The 17,127-nt window shown below is 40.5% G+C and overlaps 1 protein-coding gene across 3 annotated transcripts in view; it reads right to left on the bottom strand.

Annotated features, from left to right (window-relative positions):
- SOX5 (SRY-box transcription factor 5) overlaps positions 1 to 17,127 on the bottom strand; it is a 306,808-nt gene that overhangs the window by 264,033 nt on the left and 25,648 nt on the right. For all 3 annotated transcript variants that reach the window (XM_065405070.1, XM_065405085.1, XM_065405079.1), the window contains exon 2: positions 5,759 to 5,969. In XM_065405070.1, coding sequence (XP_065261142.1) covers positions 5,759 to 5,969 — 211 coding nt within the window. The remainder of the gene's footprint in view (positions 1 to 5,758; positions 5,970 to 17,127) is intronic.

Here is a 17,127-nt window from a genome sequence, read left to right as displayed (position 1 = left end):
GGAACAGATAAACGAAGGGCTCTGTTGCTGCTGCTTGTTCCATTTTGTGAGACGAGTATGTTTTGGAAAGAAATCTTAATTATGTGACCCATAAGAGTAGACTTTCATCCTAAAATAGTCCCTCTCCCCCTCCCCTTTCCTATCTCCTCCCTACAAAAGCACAAGTTCCAAGACAAACTTGAATCTTACTCAACCATAGTGGTTTCTTGTACATTTAAGATGCTACATCAGCATCTCAGATGCCTTTATCAAGTAAAAAAAAGAGATCCAAAAGCTATGAACCTTTGAGGATCTAAGCCAGAGAGACTTGGAAGAGAATCTAAGCACATTTTGAAAACACCCGTTGAAACCAACCATAACTATCGAGCTACACTATTAGGAAGGAATACACTTAAAAACCTAAAAGATGACAAATGAACAAACTTCACTTTGAGTGAAGGGAGTTGGCAAGGCTTCAAACTAGGCTACCTGTGTTCTAAAGTGAAAGCACTTTTTAATGAAGATTTCAGACACCACAGCATTTAAGGGCTTCTTTTCACACAGGCTTGTTTCACAAACTTTTTCCCCCCTCATCAGTTGTGAGTGCATATTTCCATATGGTGGTGTCTTTGAAAGAGGTAAATGGAGGTTAGATGCTGGCTTGCTCTACAAGAAGAGACACTTTTTCTGGTGACAGACTGCATAGATGAACATGTAAACCACAATGCTCTTGGAGCATCCTTCTACAGTAGCAGGAGTGTGAGGAACAAAACTTAAAAGTACTCAGTTGAAAGGTACCCTTGTTTGTCCTTCAGTAGAACAGCATTACAAAGCCTCTTCAACATGTACTTTGTCAAAAGGACAGTGAGGAACCAAACAAAAGAGACTCAAACCTCAGCCAATTAGAGTATCCTTAGGCTTTTCCCTAGGATCTGTTCACTTTATTTTTTCCCCACTTCATCAGATGTGATTTAAAAACAGGAGTCTGCATTTCAAAGGCCTCCCTTCTTGTGCCCATTACTGGCCTGCTTTGGAATTTATGGCTTAAGAAGAGGGGACCTCTTGATTTCTTTACAAGAGATGGTGATTAAAAGTTTGATAATATTAGGGGATATTCCAAGTTCATATTTCAGCTAGAGGGCCTGAATCCAATATGGTTCACTTTTACAGACGAGAGAGCTCCTTAAACAACAGTCATTTCAATTACGACAAGAACAGGTGTTGTGATTTATAATGTAAACTTAAACATCAAACACAAATAGCCTTTAGGGGATGTTCAGAAGACAAAAATTATGCCCAAGGGGCCTTTTTTGTCCCTTTCTTTCCCACAAAAAAAATTACATATAGCATTGTAACACACACATTAATAGATGAGACTGTTATGTTCACAATGCCTATTAAAGACCTACAAAAACATGTCTCCTAGTAACCCTTTAATCATATACAGACTATATATTTATTTCTATGTATTATTTATTTACAATAGCATCCACAACATGCTAGATGTTTTCTAAACACTCAAAAGAATGATCTCTTCTCTGAGGAGCTATGGACCAATAGACAGGTAGACGGACATAAGGAGCTAAGGAGAACAACAATAGGCAATCAACCCAATTCAAGGTAAGCAGCACAGCAGAATAAGGGGGACTTCAGTGTGGACAGAGCAGGGGCCATGCAGATGAGTGAGCGCGCGCGTACAAACTATCTGATCGCTTAGATGGCCCCGTGGTGCTTTATTGGAACACTACAGTAATGGAAATACCTTTTTACACCTAGCTCAGGGGCAGTCCTCAGAGAGGTAAATACAGAAACTGCCACAAAACAAAACTGATTAACACAAAGAGAAGAAGAATTCTTACAAGTTTCTGAGCTGTAAACATCAAGAAAGAGCTTTAGCCTATTGCTAAAAATGTCTTTGGTGTTGTGTTTTTGTTTTGTTTTTTTGCAAAAGCCCAACCATGAATTTAGAGAAAAGGCTACTACAGATTTAAAGCATTTAATTTTCCACAAAAGCAGGGCCATAAATTAAAATACTGCAATCCAATCCCATTAATAGTGCAAGAAAAACCTAAGTGGCTGCTTTGGTCTTTGCTTTTCATGAACTTGTGTCAAGCTCAGTGACTTCAAAGAGATTTCTATTTCATTTCTACGACTGAAGAGAACAGACAGACAGAGAGTCTCTGCCATCCTCTGATGCCTTAAGAAAATAGAAAGAAAAAACATGCCTGTATCTCATTCCCCTAATGATTTTAGCTGCAAAAGGAATCCCATGGTCGATAGATGACCCTCAGGGCGAGGGCTTGAGGTCTGTCACAGTATATAAGGCTTCTCCAAACCCACTCCATTATCTTCATTATTGTACACCAGAAATAAAAAGGGACTGACTCCTCTTCTGAAGTCTAAGTTAGAAAAGGATGGAATGTTTCATGTAAAATAACATTGTGTGACTTTGGTAATAGGTTTATGCCTTTGGGGACCTGAATGCTAAAGCAGCGTATGAGGATTTCCAGCAGAATTTGAGAAGGAAAAAAGTGCACAATGCATCAATGATGAGTAAAATTCCATGGATTTTATATTTGCTAAAACGTTCCATGCCTACGTGCCAAGACCCCTCATTCTCCATTGGATACTTGCGAAAGTCAAGAGCAAAATGGCAGGTTCAGAAGATTAAAAATAAGGGGCGTGAGGTTTAGGACTAAGCAGAAATCACAAAAAAGCAATCACTATACCTGTGGAAGAATGAAAAAGCAAGCCAAGCATCCTTTGTAAATTGGATGGGTGAGGTAATATATTTTATTGAACCAACTTCTGGTGGTGAGAGAGAGAGAAACTTTTGAGCTACATGGAGCTCTTCTTCAGGTCAAGGGCTCATCTCTATCACTACCAGAAGTTGGTCCAATAAAAGATATTATCTCATCATCTCATGTCTCTAATATCCTGAGACCAACATAGCTACAACAACACTGCATATATCAATAAAACGTAACAGTAACAAAAAGACTTTCTGAAAGGGTTAACACACAAAGAGGCAGTGGTTGCAGTGGGAAGCTAATTGTTGAGAAAGACAACATTGTTTTGTGGAGAGTTTTTTAAAACAACTGAGAGTTTTTTGCCTTCCACACCTCACAAGATAAAAATTTAATTAGCCACTTAAAAAAATTCATGCTGACTAGAGCAAAGGGGGTGGGGGGAGGGCTTGCTGAGATGACATATTCCCTCCTCACCACCTTTTAATGCTCTTATGCAAGTCTAATTTTTTTTTTCCTAGCCAGCTCACCTCAGTGGCCTCCTTTTGTTTGATGCCCCATTTCCCATTCTCTTCTAACTTCTGAACTTTTGTTAGTTTGCTTTTAGGGAAAAGAGGAGTAGAACAAAACAAAACAACAACCTTCTTTTCTCTTTTTATTTATGGATGGGGAGGAAACAGAGACATGAATATGGCACCCTCATAATGATTTAACTAGGGCTTAATGAAATTTTCATCACAACCTGCTGTTCATTTTAATGGCCTTTGAAAGACAATAGAACAATGGCTAGAGGGAAGAAAAGATTTTCTGTTGCATACATTTGTAAAGCCCAACATTCAGTTGCTACCCCCCCACACACTCTCCCAATCTTTTTACAAAGCTGTAGACCTTTTGTTTGTACTGTATATTTTCATTTTAGTGGAGATGAGGAAATGCATAGGCGCTGTAACCATTCTCATCTCTAACTGTGGCCTTTCCTTAATGGAGTCTCTGGAGCATGCACAACTTCCTACTCAACACTTTATTTACATGTTGCCCAGATATCCCTCCTCTTCCCCATCCCCTAAATAACTTTGCCTCTTCTTTTCCTCACTGCCCCACATATAGCCATGGTGTAGAAGTCTTTCCCACTCCAAGGTACAAGGAAAGTCATGAGATCGGCCATAATGTCAGTGGTAAAAACAAACCAGAATGGTTCAATATGTTTAATACCTTTTTAAAAAATGGTTATTAAACAAAGCATTTGTTTTCCAGCAGACTCTTACCGGGGGCCCCACTAAAGAGAAGACTAATTTACAGTCATGTCATGTGTACATGTGTGCAAGAGTGTGACTATATTTCTCTTTGCTTTTTTGTCAGCCAGTTTTCTTCAAATGTAGAAGTAGTCCTAAAAATTTCCCACAGGCACCATCAATGCACACCCAAGAACAGTATAGCTTTTGGGGATCTCTGAGGTTGGGTTTTCTCCACTTTTAAAAACGATTGAAAAGGGATAGGCAGACACAAAGTCAGATGGTGAGTAATACTGCAAGGGAACTACGGAATCCGTAGCAGTGGGTTCATATAAGAGCACCAAACCCCTGGAGCCATAGAAATCCACAAGGTCTACCAAAACAGTTACAATAATATTTTCTGGATGGCTCAGGGGAGTGTAATGGGACATGGAGACTTCCATCTTTAGATCACTGGTTTAAATCCAGCCCAGATTGATAGTGATTGAAAATATTTCCCATCTGAAAGCTGTTCAGTGGCCTCTATGAAATGAGTTGGTGTGCTAGGGTCAGTTCCTAGAGGACAGGTGCATGGGTGGAGGGTGAACCGTGGGCTGGGGGAGGCTACTCCCCACCCAGCACACCCCTTCTGCCTGAGGCCCTGCCCCTTCTGCCTGAGACCCCACTGCCTTCCCCCGCCAGAACCCAGAGCCCCTCCTCCCCCCCCACTGCGGCCACCAGCTTCCCCCGCCCCCCAGGCTGCCTGAGCACCCCTGTCCCGGAGCACCGGGTGGGCCGTGCGGCTCCCCCACTAAAGCCCTGGAGCACCGGGCGGATGGGCGGCACGGCCCCCACCCCGGAGAGCCAGGTGGGCAGCACAGCCCCCCCCCCAACTCTGGACTGCAGGGAGGGTGGGCGCCCTCCTCCCACAGCCTGGGCGCCCTCCCCCCCAGCCCCGGCCCTGAACACCAGGCAGTGCAAACACAGCTCCAGCCACCCAGAGTCCGGCCCGGGGCCATGGGGGAAAGAGCCAGCCCGCGGCCCCACAGAGTGCCAGCGGGAAGCAGGAGGAGGCCTGGGGGTGGAACATGGACGGGACCACACAGGGCTGTTTGGGGAGGCACCGCCTCCCCTGACCTTTGATAGCCGCTGCCCATGGACAGGTGGCTCATATCTCTGGCAGTGAAGCCAAGGGCAGAAAGAGCACAAAGACTCTACTGCCACCTCCTAGAGGTGGTCCCTGAATGTTAGGGGTGAGAAATTTCCAGAGCAGCACAGGAGAAACTTGTATTACATCTGTTTGCACAGTATCTGTTCCATAGATAAATAAAAGGATTATAGTTTAGGGCACACTTAATCCAGGACCTTTCATGATTACCAAATTCCACCTTCTGTCCTTCACATATTGGCCCTGTCTATACAAGTGGATTTTTTTCAAAAGTTTGCCATCATTGATAACACTGTTTTCAGCTCACTGGTGTTAGCAATGTCAGTAGCCCTAATGTAGATGGGCCCTGGCTTGTCACCACAGTAGCAACCAGCATGTCAATTAGACCTGATTCTGAGCTGGGTTAGAAGACATTGTGCTTACCGTGCTGGCAGCAGCTAGCCCATATAAAGCAGAGTGGGACAAAGGTGGGGGAAAAGTTTAAACAGTGCTGGTGAAATGGTGGAACACTTGTGAAAATTATCCCTAGTGTAGACAGGACACACACTTCTATTTTGCCAGCAACAAGAGCAGGAGATGGATGGATGGATATCCAAAGCTGACAGAACCTGGAGGAAAGAAAACAAAATTTTGGCCCATTTCCCAGGCCTTACCTTCTGGCTCATTTTTGATGAGCTCTTCCATTTTTCTCTGCTTTAAGGTGTCTACAACATCTGCTAAGCTGCCTTTACGCCTTTCAGGGGTTCCCAGGGCTGTACTGGACAATGATTCTCCACTCTGACGCCCACCTTCTTCTGCCTTCAAGGGTGAGGTAGATGAGTTGTGCGGGGCAAATGAAGACATCACTTTATTGCCATCAACTTCCTGAAAGAGGAGAGACATGAGATGAAACTTGAAAAAGAAGAAAAGAAAGAAAGAAATAACAACCCTTTGTTCTTTGAGTTCATTGCTGTTTGTTCTTCTGGCGAAACCTTTAAAAAGAAATGCAATGCTTCAAAAACATCCAGAACAAAGCCTCTCGATAAAGGATAAACTAAGATTACAGGCTGAAGTGAGCAAAGATCAGCTTGCAGGAGAGAAACATAAAATACAGTTTTTCTCTAATTGAGGAGAAGTGTTGCACTCATAGGTTTTCTAATAACAATGGTATTGATTACCTTTAATTGTTTGCTCTTTTACAACTTTCTATGCGCAATCTTCAGATTTTTTTCCCTAGGATAATTAATTTCCTGCCTTTTTAAAGCACTTAATGCCATGATGGCTAGTTGCTGTTGGAAATGAAATAATAATCAGCTATTAAATCCCTGCACTATATGATTTTTTTTTCAACTCACAGTTCAAGTAGCTCTCCCATCTCTAAGGAAAGAAGCAATCATTTTACTGCTTCTAATTCATTTTCTTTTCTCCTCCTCCATCTCATACTCTCTTTTCTTTTAAAGACAATATTTTTCACAAGGGTGGTCCTCATGACACTCACAGGTGGCAGAGTGACACAAATGCACAATTTCCTAAAATACAGGCATATCTTCCTTGCATTAAAGTCAACAGGAGCAATCTCATTGACTTTAACAGATGACAGATCTAGGTCCTATATGTACAAACTTGCCTCATTAATGTGAGAGCCTTCTTCTCTGCAGCTCCTGGCATATGAAGTATCTTTTTCTGACTCAATGTCTCTCCCTTCTCTTTTTAAATCTTTTTTGTCACTCTTGCATATGCCTCTTAAATCCTTTCTTCCTCTGCTATTACTTTAGAAACCAATCCTGCAAACACTATGTGCTTAAAGTTAACTATGTACCTGATTAGTTCCTTTGATTTTAATGTCTTCATTCAGGTCCTTAATTTGTTACATCATATATCTATATTATATAATGTTGCAAAATTATATATTTCTATTATCTGTTTTAAACATTTCCTTCTGTTCAGATTCTTCTCTTATTCTTTAGCTCTTAATAACGCTACAGAGTATTTCCTTGTGTGTTTGTATAAAACGTTGGATAATTATTTCCATTACTAATAAATCCGTGAACCAGATTCTCATCTCAGTTATAAAGCTGGTTGAAAAAAATTATTACACTTTTAAAAACTGTTTCCATTTTGCAGGGTTTGAAAATGGATCCATTTTCCATTTTTTGTTAAACTGGTTTTCACCAAAAAAAAATTTCCAGATCATTTTTGGTAGTCTTCATTTATTGAAAACCAAGGTTTCAGCAAGAAAATGTGGTTTTATGTAACCAAAAATTTTCCATAACCCTTTTGGTAAACAATTTTATTAAAATATATAGTGGAATATTTCATGAAGTTTCAATAATGTTGATAATTTTTCACAGATGACCAACTGAAAACGAAAATTATCTTGTTTCTGTTTTCGTGGGGGGGGGGGCAGGGAGGGGAGTTAATGATAGCTTTAGGTTGTATATTCAGGACTGCAGCTATTGAAGGAAGATACAATGAAATGCAAGGCAACTTTTAAAAAACATATTTTACAAACTACTGGCATGCAAACTGTATCCCAGAATACTTTCCATTACTAAAAGTTATATGAGCTATTTGTTCAGAAGGGGGAAATTGCATCAAGATAGAAGAGTGGTGTTGTGATTAATGCACTGGACTAAGGCTCAGGTGATCTGCGTTCAATTCCTGGTTCTTCCATACTTCCTGTGTGACCTTGGGCAGGTTTCTCTGGGTCTCAGTTTCCCATTGCTAAAACAGGGATGACAGTAATACTTCCTTACTTTGCTAGGGTATTATAAGGATAAATCGATTAATGATTGTGAGGTGCTCTGATGGGGGAGGACCTCATACATACCAATACAGTAAGACTGCACAGTTGGAAAAAAAATAAATCAGACCTAAGCCCTGTACAGACTTCAAAAGAACATATCTGTGCATTAAATTATATTTTAAAATTCCTGCTCTAAGAGTAAATTTTTTTCAATCTTTATTTAAACCACCCCATCTGTGTGTGTGCATACATAGTGTTTGAATATCACATATATGGGTTATTCATGCCCGGGTTGTTCTTAATGTACACTACACTTAATTAAAACACACATACAGTAGGACCACAGCTGCATTCAAATTTTTGTGAGCTAAGTTAAGGTACAGTGAATTATTCATCCAAAAAGATCTGCAGCAATCATACATTCCTTGTGTGATTTACAATCTAAAAAGAATATTCTCCTCCCAGTGCACAGGAATGGGTGCACACTGCATCCATTAGTGTTAACGAGAGTTTCACGTGTAAACCTCAGAATATCGAGGTGAGCCCATACCCTCCACCAGACTAGCCATGACTGTATCCTATGATCATTCTGCACAACAGCATGAAATGCTTAACTGTTGTCTTTGTTTTACCTTACTCACTTCTATTTAATTTCACATTCTATTTCACATCTTTATTAGGAGAAAAAAACAAAATGAAAGATAAAGCCTTTCAGACCTATTAAGTCTTTCATTGTTTGAAAAAAGAAGAAAGAAAAACTTCCATAAACAACTTACTCATGTTTATGGACATATGCTAAGAGCTGTATAAAGCTAAGGAACTTTCAGTGATGGAATTCTTGAGAAATTATGCATGAGACTTTAAACATCCCTCTGCCAACACCTTGAAGAATCCTTAATGGCAAGAGGACAACACTTCAGAAACTGCCTAAAATTAATCCCAATGTAGGAAAGCCTCCCTTCAAATGAGTGAGACTTAGCAGGTCTATCTTTTGAAAAGACAAAAACACACAATTTTACTCAGTTTACTGAAAGAAAAGCACATTACAGTTTTCTAGCAAGTGTCATTAAAAAAAAAAAAAAAGAAGCAGCAGCATGCACCAGCTTCTCTAAATACTTGTTAAGGTAGGGAAATTTATGGAAATTCAGCAGACCTCACAAGTGTTACAAACCCCTGTCACCACAACAGTGGAAAACTAGATGCTGTTGCTAATTCACCTAGTAATATTCTCTGTCTGCTATGTAACCATTTCACCTGTTCAAATTTGATTACATTTCAGCCTCTGGCTCTGCTAATCCCTGTAACGGTTTTATGCAGTTAGCAGCTGTTTTGTGTATGGGGGTCCATTGTTCATTTAGATTGTGAATTGCTTGCTAATGTGTGCTGACACAACACTCAATCAAACTCCGAACTGGGACTGTACTCACCAACACCTGATGCAGTCGTTTCTTGTTTTCTCCACTTTAGATGGCAGTCAGGAACCTACAAAGATCCTGCTGACAAGGTCATTCGGGCTGGCCACTTTTCTCCTCTCACCCCCACCAACAATGAAAAATAGATTGACCCAAGATTCAAGCCTTCCGGTTCTATTCAGAGCTAGAGTCCCTCAGAAACACTTGTTCATTTATATGAAAGTTGCCACCTATGGACGAATCTCTCTTCCAAGGTTTAATGATAAAACAGGCTTCTGCCCTTTCAGGATGAGGTCAATAATCTTCCTTTGTTAATCTTGGGCAAGCTTTACTTAATCTAGCCCCCTTGTCACCTCTGTGATTGACAGGAAAAGTCATGTCACTGGACAATGGACTTATCCTCACTCAGCAATAGATTTTTAAAGATTACTCAATGTTACCCTTGCTCTCATAAAAAGTACAAATATTTTGCTGTTAAAAGAACTTTATTTTTATCTTTAAAATGGCCTGTTTCCATTTCCACAATCTAAGACTCTCTTCCAATTTTAAAGTGACGTAAAATATTTATTCAAAAGGAAGAAGTTGTACATTACGCAGATTTCTGTAGTATCTTTTAGCATTTTAAGTACAGTTCGGCCTCTGCTTCTTAGCCTTTGGATGCACATTATCAGATACGACTTCTCAGCTCCTAATCCAAAATTAAACTCAGATAGAAAACTGTGCTTCTGTAACATTAAAGTTAAAGTTGTTACCTAAGCTGACCAATAACCAAATGTAAATTCAGAGCTAAGCTGAAACTGTTAATTACTACTACCTCTTGTTCTGGGATGCTGTATCTGAAGTATTAAAATGATAAAGGTAAGGTGACTTTTGGGGCTGCAGCCAAAAATACCTAGAATAAGATGCCTGTCTTTAAAACAAGCACTAATATTGTCTGGTTTAAAAAAAAATTGATCCTTTATGGTAAGAATAACCTAACAACAGGGTTTCTTAAAGCTGGACTTCTGCCCATTTTTTGCTCTTTATAATGTGTGAAGAAGACAAGAAAAAAAGGTGTTTTTTCCCCCTGTCTTTTAAATTAAATATTTAGGCTCTGTCTACCCTGGAATACCCTACAGTGACTGGAAAACTAGTGAAGTTTCTACAAGGGAAAGAGACTGAAAACAGAGCAATTGTGAAGGCAAGGTATTTTTAGTCAGACTGCTTAGAAGTGTTTGCATTTTGTTAACAGCTATTTAATTTCAATGCCTAATATATATTTTGGAGAAAGGACATCTTTGGTAAATCCCTTTGTTACCTCCCTACTTCTTCAACTCAAGCATGAGTACACACAGTACCAAGAAATACCAAACTTGACATTTGTGATATTTCTAATATTGAAAACCAACCAACCCACAAAAAACACAAAGCCAGAAATTCTTTTCCACAGACAAAAACCTTTCTGGCCTATTTTGTGCATTATAAAGTAGTAAAAAAAAAAAAGTATCAAACTTTATTTTTAAAAAATGCAGAACATCTTTCAGCTTTGTTACTGTAGAAAAACTTAAAATTCAGACAGTTCAGTATTGCCTGCTGTTTCACAGGATTATGAGTGGGATATTCAAAGGATCCTAACTGACCCAAGCAGAAGTCCCATTGATTTTTAGTAAGAATTGTGCTACTGAAGCACTAAGGAATTTTTGACACCCCCTCACCCCTCACCCCCAGAATCCTGTGTTATGTTGTTTGTGTTGTACTGAGGATGTTGTTTGAAAACTGCATGGTGGTGGCTGTATTCATGGCACCTTCAAGAAGATGAACCTACTACCCTAGTGAACAACTTAAAAACGTAGAATTAACTAGCTTCTATCTTATATTTAAATAGGTCTTTTGTCTATGAATTCTCTCTAGCAGCAGAATTGTCAGTCAATGATGGGGGAGAAGTGGTCTCTAAAGAGATCTGAAAAAGGCAATGGAGGATACTTGGAGCACCAGAGAGTATGCAAAAAGACATGAGTGTGCAAAAAGGCATGGGGGGGAGCGGGAAAAAGGGGGGGGTGAAACGGGAAATACCATTATGAAGTAAGGATTGGGCAGAACATAGGGTCCAGGTAGGGGTGTAGGAGGAAATAAGAGCTAAGATATTGGAAGGGGTAGCACTGAGTCGAGCCTCAGATTCTGGCCCTGTAACCAGATCCATGAAAGCAGATCCCTCCACCCACACAGAGCTTCACCGCAGCATCAGGGGGCCTAAAGGTGAGGGGGAGGAGCTGAAATGTAATAGAGAAATGGAGAAGCAGTCTGTGAATGGATCTGTGGAGTTGAGTGATGAGGTCATGGTGGTGGAAGAAAACGAGTTTTAACTGCATCATTTTGGAGAGGGACTCTCTTTAGTTAGAGATGTTTCTAAATGCACAGTTTCACATTTTCACTGATTATATATAGACCATACTACACTCAACTGAAATTAAATTGATTTAAGAAAAAAAGTTCTTTTGACTCTGCAAAATGGATAATGCATTTGGGATTCTACGAACGCATCTTTTGGAACTGTCAGTTCCTTATCTAAAGCATTGATATATTACTTGGTATTGGATTCCTTTTTGGCAATCATTGCTGCTTCTTGTCCTTTGGGCTGAAATCCAGCAATGACTTCTACCACAAGACTGGAAACTACACTGGCAGGAGTTGGGGTGTGATGATCTTTCCGGTCTTTTCCATCTGTAACTTCTATGATTCTCAAGCAACATGGTCTAATAATTAAAGCACAGGATTGGGAAGCAAGGAATCTGGTCAATGATATCCAGCATGCCAGTTATCTTCCCTGTGCTTTAGTTTTCCCATATTAAAAGTGGTGATAAGAATAAATATTAATAAATACTCAAGGTTTTTTGGAGATGTTACATTATTGTTCCTAACGAGCTTGAAGATTGCTGCATGAAAGGCTCTAGAGAAGTGTTATTTATATTAATAAAAGGGAGTTAGGCACCTAAAATACTTGGGTACTTTGGAAAATCCCACTAGACATCTATATGAATCTTTAGGCACCTAAATACCTTTGAAAATCTGGCCCATAGTTCTTGCCCATAAACCTTAATATCTACATAGGCCAAAACTAAGCACAAAAGCAAGCTGCCAACCCCATGACAGAGGGACACACAGTGACAAAGCAGTAGGAGGAGAGCATGTTGTGAGATTAGTATTCAAATCACAGCACCTTGAGATAGGCCTTAACACTAATGAGTCTAGCTGAAGAAGTGCAGTTTGATGAAGGATGTGAATTAGGAGAAGTTAGGAGCCTGATGACCTGTGCTAGGAAAATTGTTCTAGTTGAAAAGGACTATGAAAGACTTAAACTCTGACAATTTTCAGCACATTAATATGGCTCCTGTAAGGCACTGGGGATGGGATTTTAACAAGTGCTCAGAGGTGGCCCAACTGGGCTTCCCTTGAAATCAATTTACCTTTGACTTCAAGGAGAGCAGAGTTAGGCCAATATTCAGGGCCGACTCCAGCTTTTTTGCTGCCCCAAGTGGCGGAAAAAAAAATAGGAAGAAGAACCCGATTGAGCTGCCGCCAAGGTGCCACTGAAGAGGAAGTGAGGGACTGAGGGACCCGCCGCCGAATTGCCACCGCAGACCCGGACGTACCGCCCCAATAACGGACGGAGTGCCGCCCCTTTCTATTGGCCGCCCCAGGCACCTGCTTCCTTCGCTGGTGCCTGGAGCCGGCCCTGCCAATATTGAGCACTTTTGAAAATCCCACACTGAAAGTTCTGGTATGTCGTTGCAACTGTCCAGAGCCATATCCACTGTTGTGTTCAGATGTGCATATCAGCATTTTCACATTTGGCTTCCTTAGTGCTGCACGACTAGAAGAATCCATGCTCAGAAGCACCCTAGGACTGCATTGCAAACGAAGATTGAGATGTATCAGCACAGCCTGAGCTGTGTGTATGTAACCTGCATGGCAACTCCTTGTATTACACTGGGCTCTAACCAATGTCACACAATCATTAGTCAATCACTGCACATGCTGACCAGATGTTTGATTCCTTTCTTTCATGGAATGCTGCCAAGCTGCCTAATCCGCCTTTCTCTCAACTCCCCTGGATATGCTGCCAGTTCTCTTCTCTACTACTTTTCCATCATTAGCTCTTCAGTCCTCTCTGGTTGGCAGTTTCCATGCATTGGGGGATGTCTGCTCCAGTCCTGTCCACAGCAGCAGTCTGTGAGGATAACTCTCTTTTCTGATCTTCACTCCATCCCCATAGCAATGGGCCATATAGGAGACGCATCCCCCTTATTTCCAGCTACATTTATAATTATGCAAGCTCTTCTCTGTATTGACAAGTCCAACAGAGGCAGCTGAAAGGAAGTAGGAGGAGCCAGCTCTCCATGGACCATCAGTGGTCTCCAGATTATAGTTTGATAACCACTGCCTTAATACAAACCTTTCTTGCCCTCTCATTGGTCTTCCCACTATCCACACAAACAGCTCACATTCAGTATTTCTTATTGGTCTGGGCTTATCCAGCTTTCTGTATTTGGGGGCACTGCAGATCAAAGAATTATGAGTATAACTATGTATCTGCAGTGGTGAAGGGTGCATAAAGCAAATGTTAATAAACTTTGGAGCCACTTTTGAAAATCTGACAGATTTTTTTTTTCCAATTTTGTGGGTCATTTACATTTTATCTTGTTTTTAGCCAAACTGTTTGCATACTTTTTCATATTGGCTATCATAAAATGTTTCCTGTATAAAGAAACTGCAAATCCTTCTTTTGCATGAGGGATAATAAAAATAATCACGCCGATAGTACTGTGTTGCGTAAATTTGGCGAGGGACTAGCAGTGACAGAGATCCTGTTGAGGTAGCGATGCCACACAGAGTTAGACATATCTCTCCATTTTTCTAAAATGCACCCCTTTTCTTCAAAAACACTGATCTCAAGAATGAAATGTAGGTTTTCATTTGCTCTCAAAAACACTTAATAAGCAAGAGTGGCATTTTGAGAATTGCTAATATATTAACCACAACCTGTAAAAACAAAGAACATTTTGTACTATGACAGCCTCGTTATCTTCTTGCTAGTGATCTGTATGGCTAAAAACAATAAATAAAACCCTGCAAAAGCAATTTAAGACATTTATGATCTCTTCCTTGAGGGATTAAAGATCACCCTTAAGACCTTACTAAACAAAAACAAGACTACTTATCATAACTGCTTGGTTTAGTCTTTAATTTGTATTAAACCCTTCTGCTAGTTTGGAAATAACATGGTACAAAATGACCATAGTTTTAAAATATGAAATTACTTACTGATCATGTACTACAATACATTTCCACAACCTCGTGATGAGATGATATGGGATGCCGTAGGCTTCCAATGACTGGCAAGCTGTTCTCCAGTTTTCTACTTTTGATATTTTCAACATACTATAAATGTATAACACTCACAGATGGGAAGGTGCTCTGAGATCACCTAGTCCATTGCTCAGTGTCCAATGGAAGATTGTTCCCTAAGGGCCAGATTCCAGCTAATCCTTTATGTGGGTGTGTGGTGCGGGGAATGGAATAAAGAACTCCACTCCTTTGCCCATATCACACACAGGCTGTCCAGAATTACAGCCTCCATTTTCGGAGCTGCTACCGGGATACTCCTTAAGGGGAGGATCACAGTGTTTGAAAGGGGGAATGAAGGGGCAGGGAGAATGCTGCACCCTAAAAGGGCTGTAGTAATTTGTGCTCCCCTACAGGGCTCTGCCTCTCTGGCTATGTTTACTCTACAAGGTAGGGGTGTTATTCCGCTGCTCGTGTACACTCTGATCGAGCTAGCACGACTACAAATAGCAGTGTAGCCATGGTAGCAGCAGCAGAGGTACGGCTGAGCTGTGCTGAGTACAGACTCGCCCGGAATCAGTGGGTATATACTCCGCACAGCTCAGCCATGCCTCCACTGCCATTACCGATGCTACGGTGGCTATTGCTACTCACGCTAGCTTGATGAGAGCTAGCCTGAGTACGTATGCATGAGCAGGGGAATCACTCCCCTAGCTCATCATGTAAGACATAGCTGCAGACATAAAATGCCTCCAATGCTCCTCCTTGAGGCAGTGTGGTTCTGCCCCTCCCGCAATGCAGGGCTGTGCCTCAATGGCACAACGTAGTCCACCTGTATGTTCCCAATTGTTTTGGTCAGGCTAGTTAAAATGTCTCAAACAATGGATCCCTTGTGAATATTCCACAGATCAAACAACCTCACTGCTACGAAATGTTTCCTAATATTCAGCCTAAACTTTTCTTTGCTTCATTTCAACTTATTACTCCACTTATATCCCCTTTCACCACACTTGGACAATCCCTCTTCCTCCATGGCGTTTGTACCCATCTCGTCCTTTTAGACAGCACAACCTCCCTTAGTTACTGCTGGGCCATAGTTAGCTCTTCTGTACATATTTAGCTCATTCAATCTTTCCTCACAAATCAGCTCTTACAGCCCTTTAATCATTTCTGTTTGTATCTGAAATCCTTCCAATTTGTTGACATCTTTGAATTGCCCAGAATTGAACACAATATTTTAGATGTAATCTTACCAGAGCTATGAAGAGAAGGACAATTACCTCCTTGTTACCTCCTTTTTTGCTGCCATGCCGCATTGCAAGCTCGTATCTAATTTGCTCTATCACACCTAAATCTCTTTCAGCATTTCCAAGTGCCTTCCTCCCATTGATTATCTGTGTTATGGATTATTTTTCTCCTGCTGTATTAGCTTGTAATTTTATAGGATGAAACACATTTTATTATTTCCTACATACACAGTGTTTTAACCTCCCTTTATGTTATTTCTCTCTCCTCACTGGTGTTCAGTTGAAATTTTTAATTACTGTATTATAATTAATTTCCTTCTTAAAACTTCTAGAATAATCTGTTTCTTCAAATTTCTACAGTGCAACTATAGGCACCCATCCAGTGTACTGGGTGCCTATCCCATAAATTAAAAATGAAAAAGTAACGAAGGAGTGCCCATAAATATATTCACCTCAGCCCAGTCTTTTCCCAACAGCCTTAGGGTAAAGAAAAATGATGGGCTTTTACTGCATGCCTGGAAGATGAACAAATCTGGCCCCTGGCAGACCAAGATAAGGAGGGAAAGGGTTCCAAAACAGGGGACCCCTCACAAGGAACACCTTGCCAGCAGCTCTCACTCATTTACATTGAGGGAGCTCCTGCATGAACCCCTCTGCTGATCTCAACTGTGGCAGTATATCAAAGGGAAAGATCCATTTTCTCTAATTAATATGCTGTTAGCTCCACCTCTTTATTAAAGATGTTAAATAAAACCTGGTCATACATCACCACAATACACACCTCCCAAAAACTCAAGTGCATTAGCACTACCCTTCCTTCAGTTCTTCCACCTGTTCTCAACCAGTGTGACAGTGCTCATATCCAAGACAATTAGAATGTTCAAGTGAAAGTTTGTGAAACATTCTATTAAATGCTTCATTTACATGCAGATGTATTTATTTACATGATTATTTAAAAAAAATCAAGTTGTTCTCATATGACTTGCTCTTTATAAACCCATGGGTTTAGAATTTTCAAAGTAATGCCAAGGATTTAGCCACACATTTTCTATTAAGCTACACATTATGCTTGTAAAATTAATGGAAGACATGTGGCTAAATCCCCTGCAGTGGTTTGAAAATTTCAGCCATGTTGGATATTGTTCATGGTTCCATTATCCTCTAGGTGTTTGTTTACATATTTGTGCCATTGTTTTATTAAGAATTACAGGTAGATTTATGTGATGACAATTGCCAGAATCACTCCGCCACCTTCATTCCATGTTTAGAATATTAGAACCCCTTTTTTTGGAAACAATCTTCTGGAAGCTCCCAAG

This window comes from Emys orbicularis, chromosome 1 (genome assembly GCF_028017835.1).
Source record: "Emys orbicularis isolate rEmyOrb1 chromosome 1, rEmyOrb1.hap1, whole genome shotgun sequence".
Lineage (NCBI taxonomy): Eukaryota > Metazoa > Chordata > Testudines > Emydidae > Emys > Emys orbicularis.
Note: the sequence above shows the minus strand (reverse complement) of the source record. Positions and strands in the feature narration are given on the sequence as shown.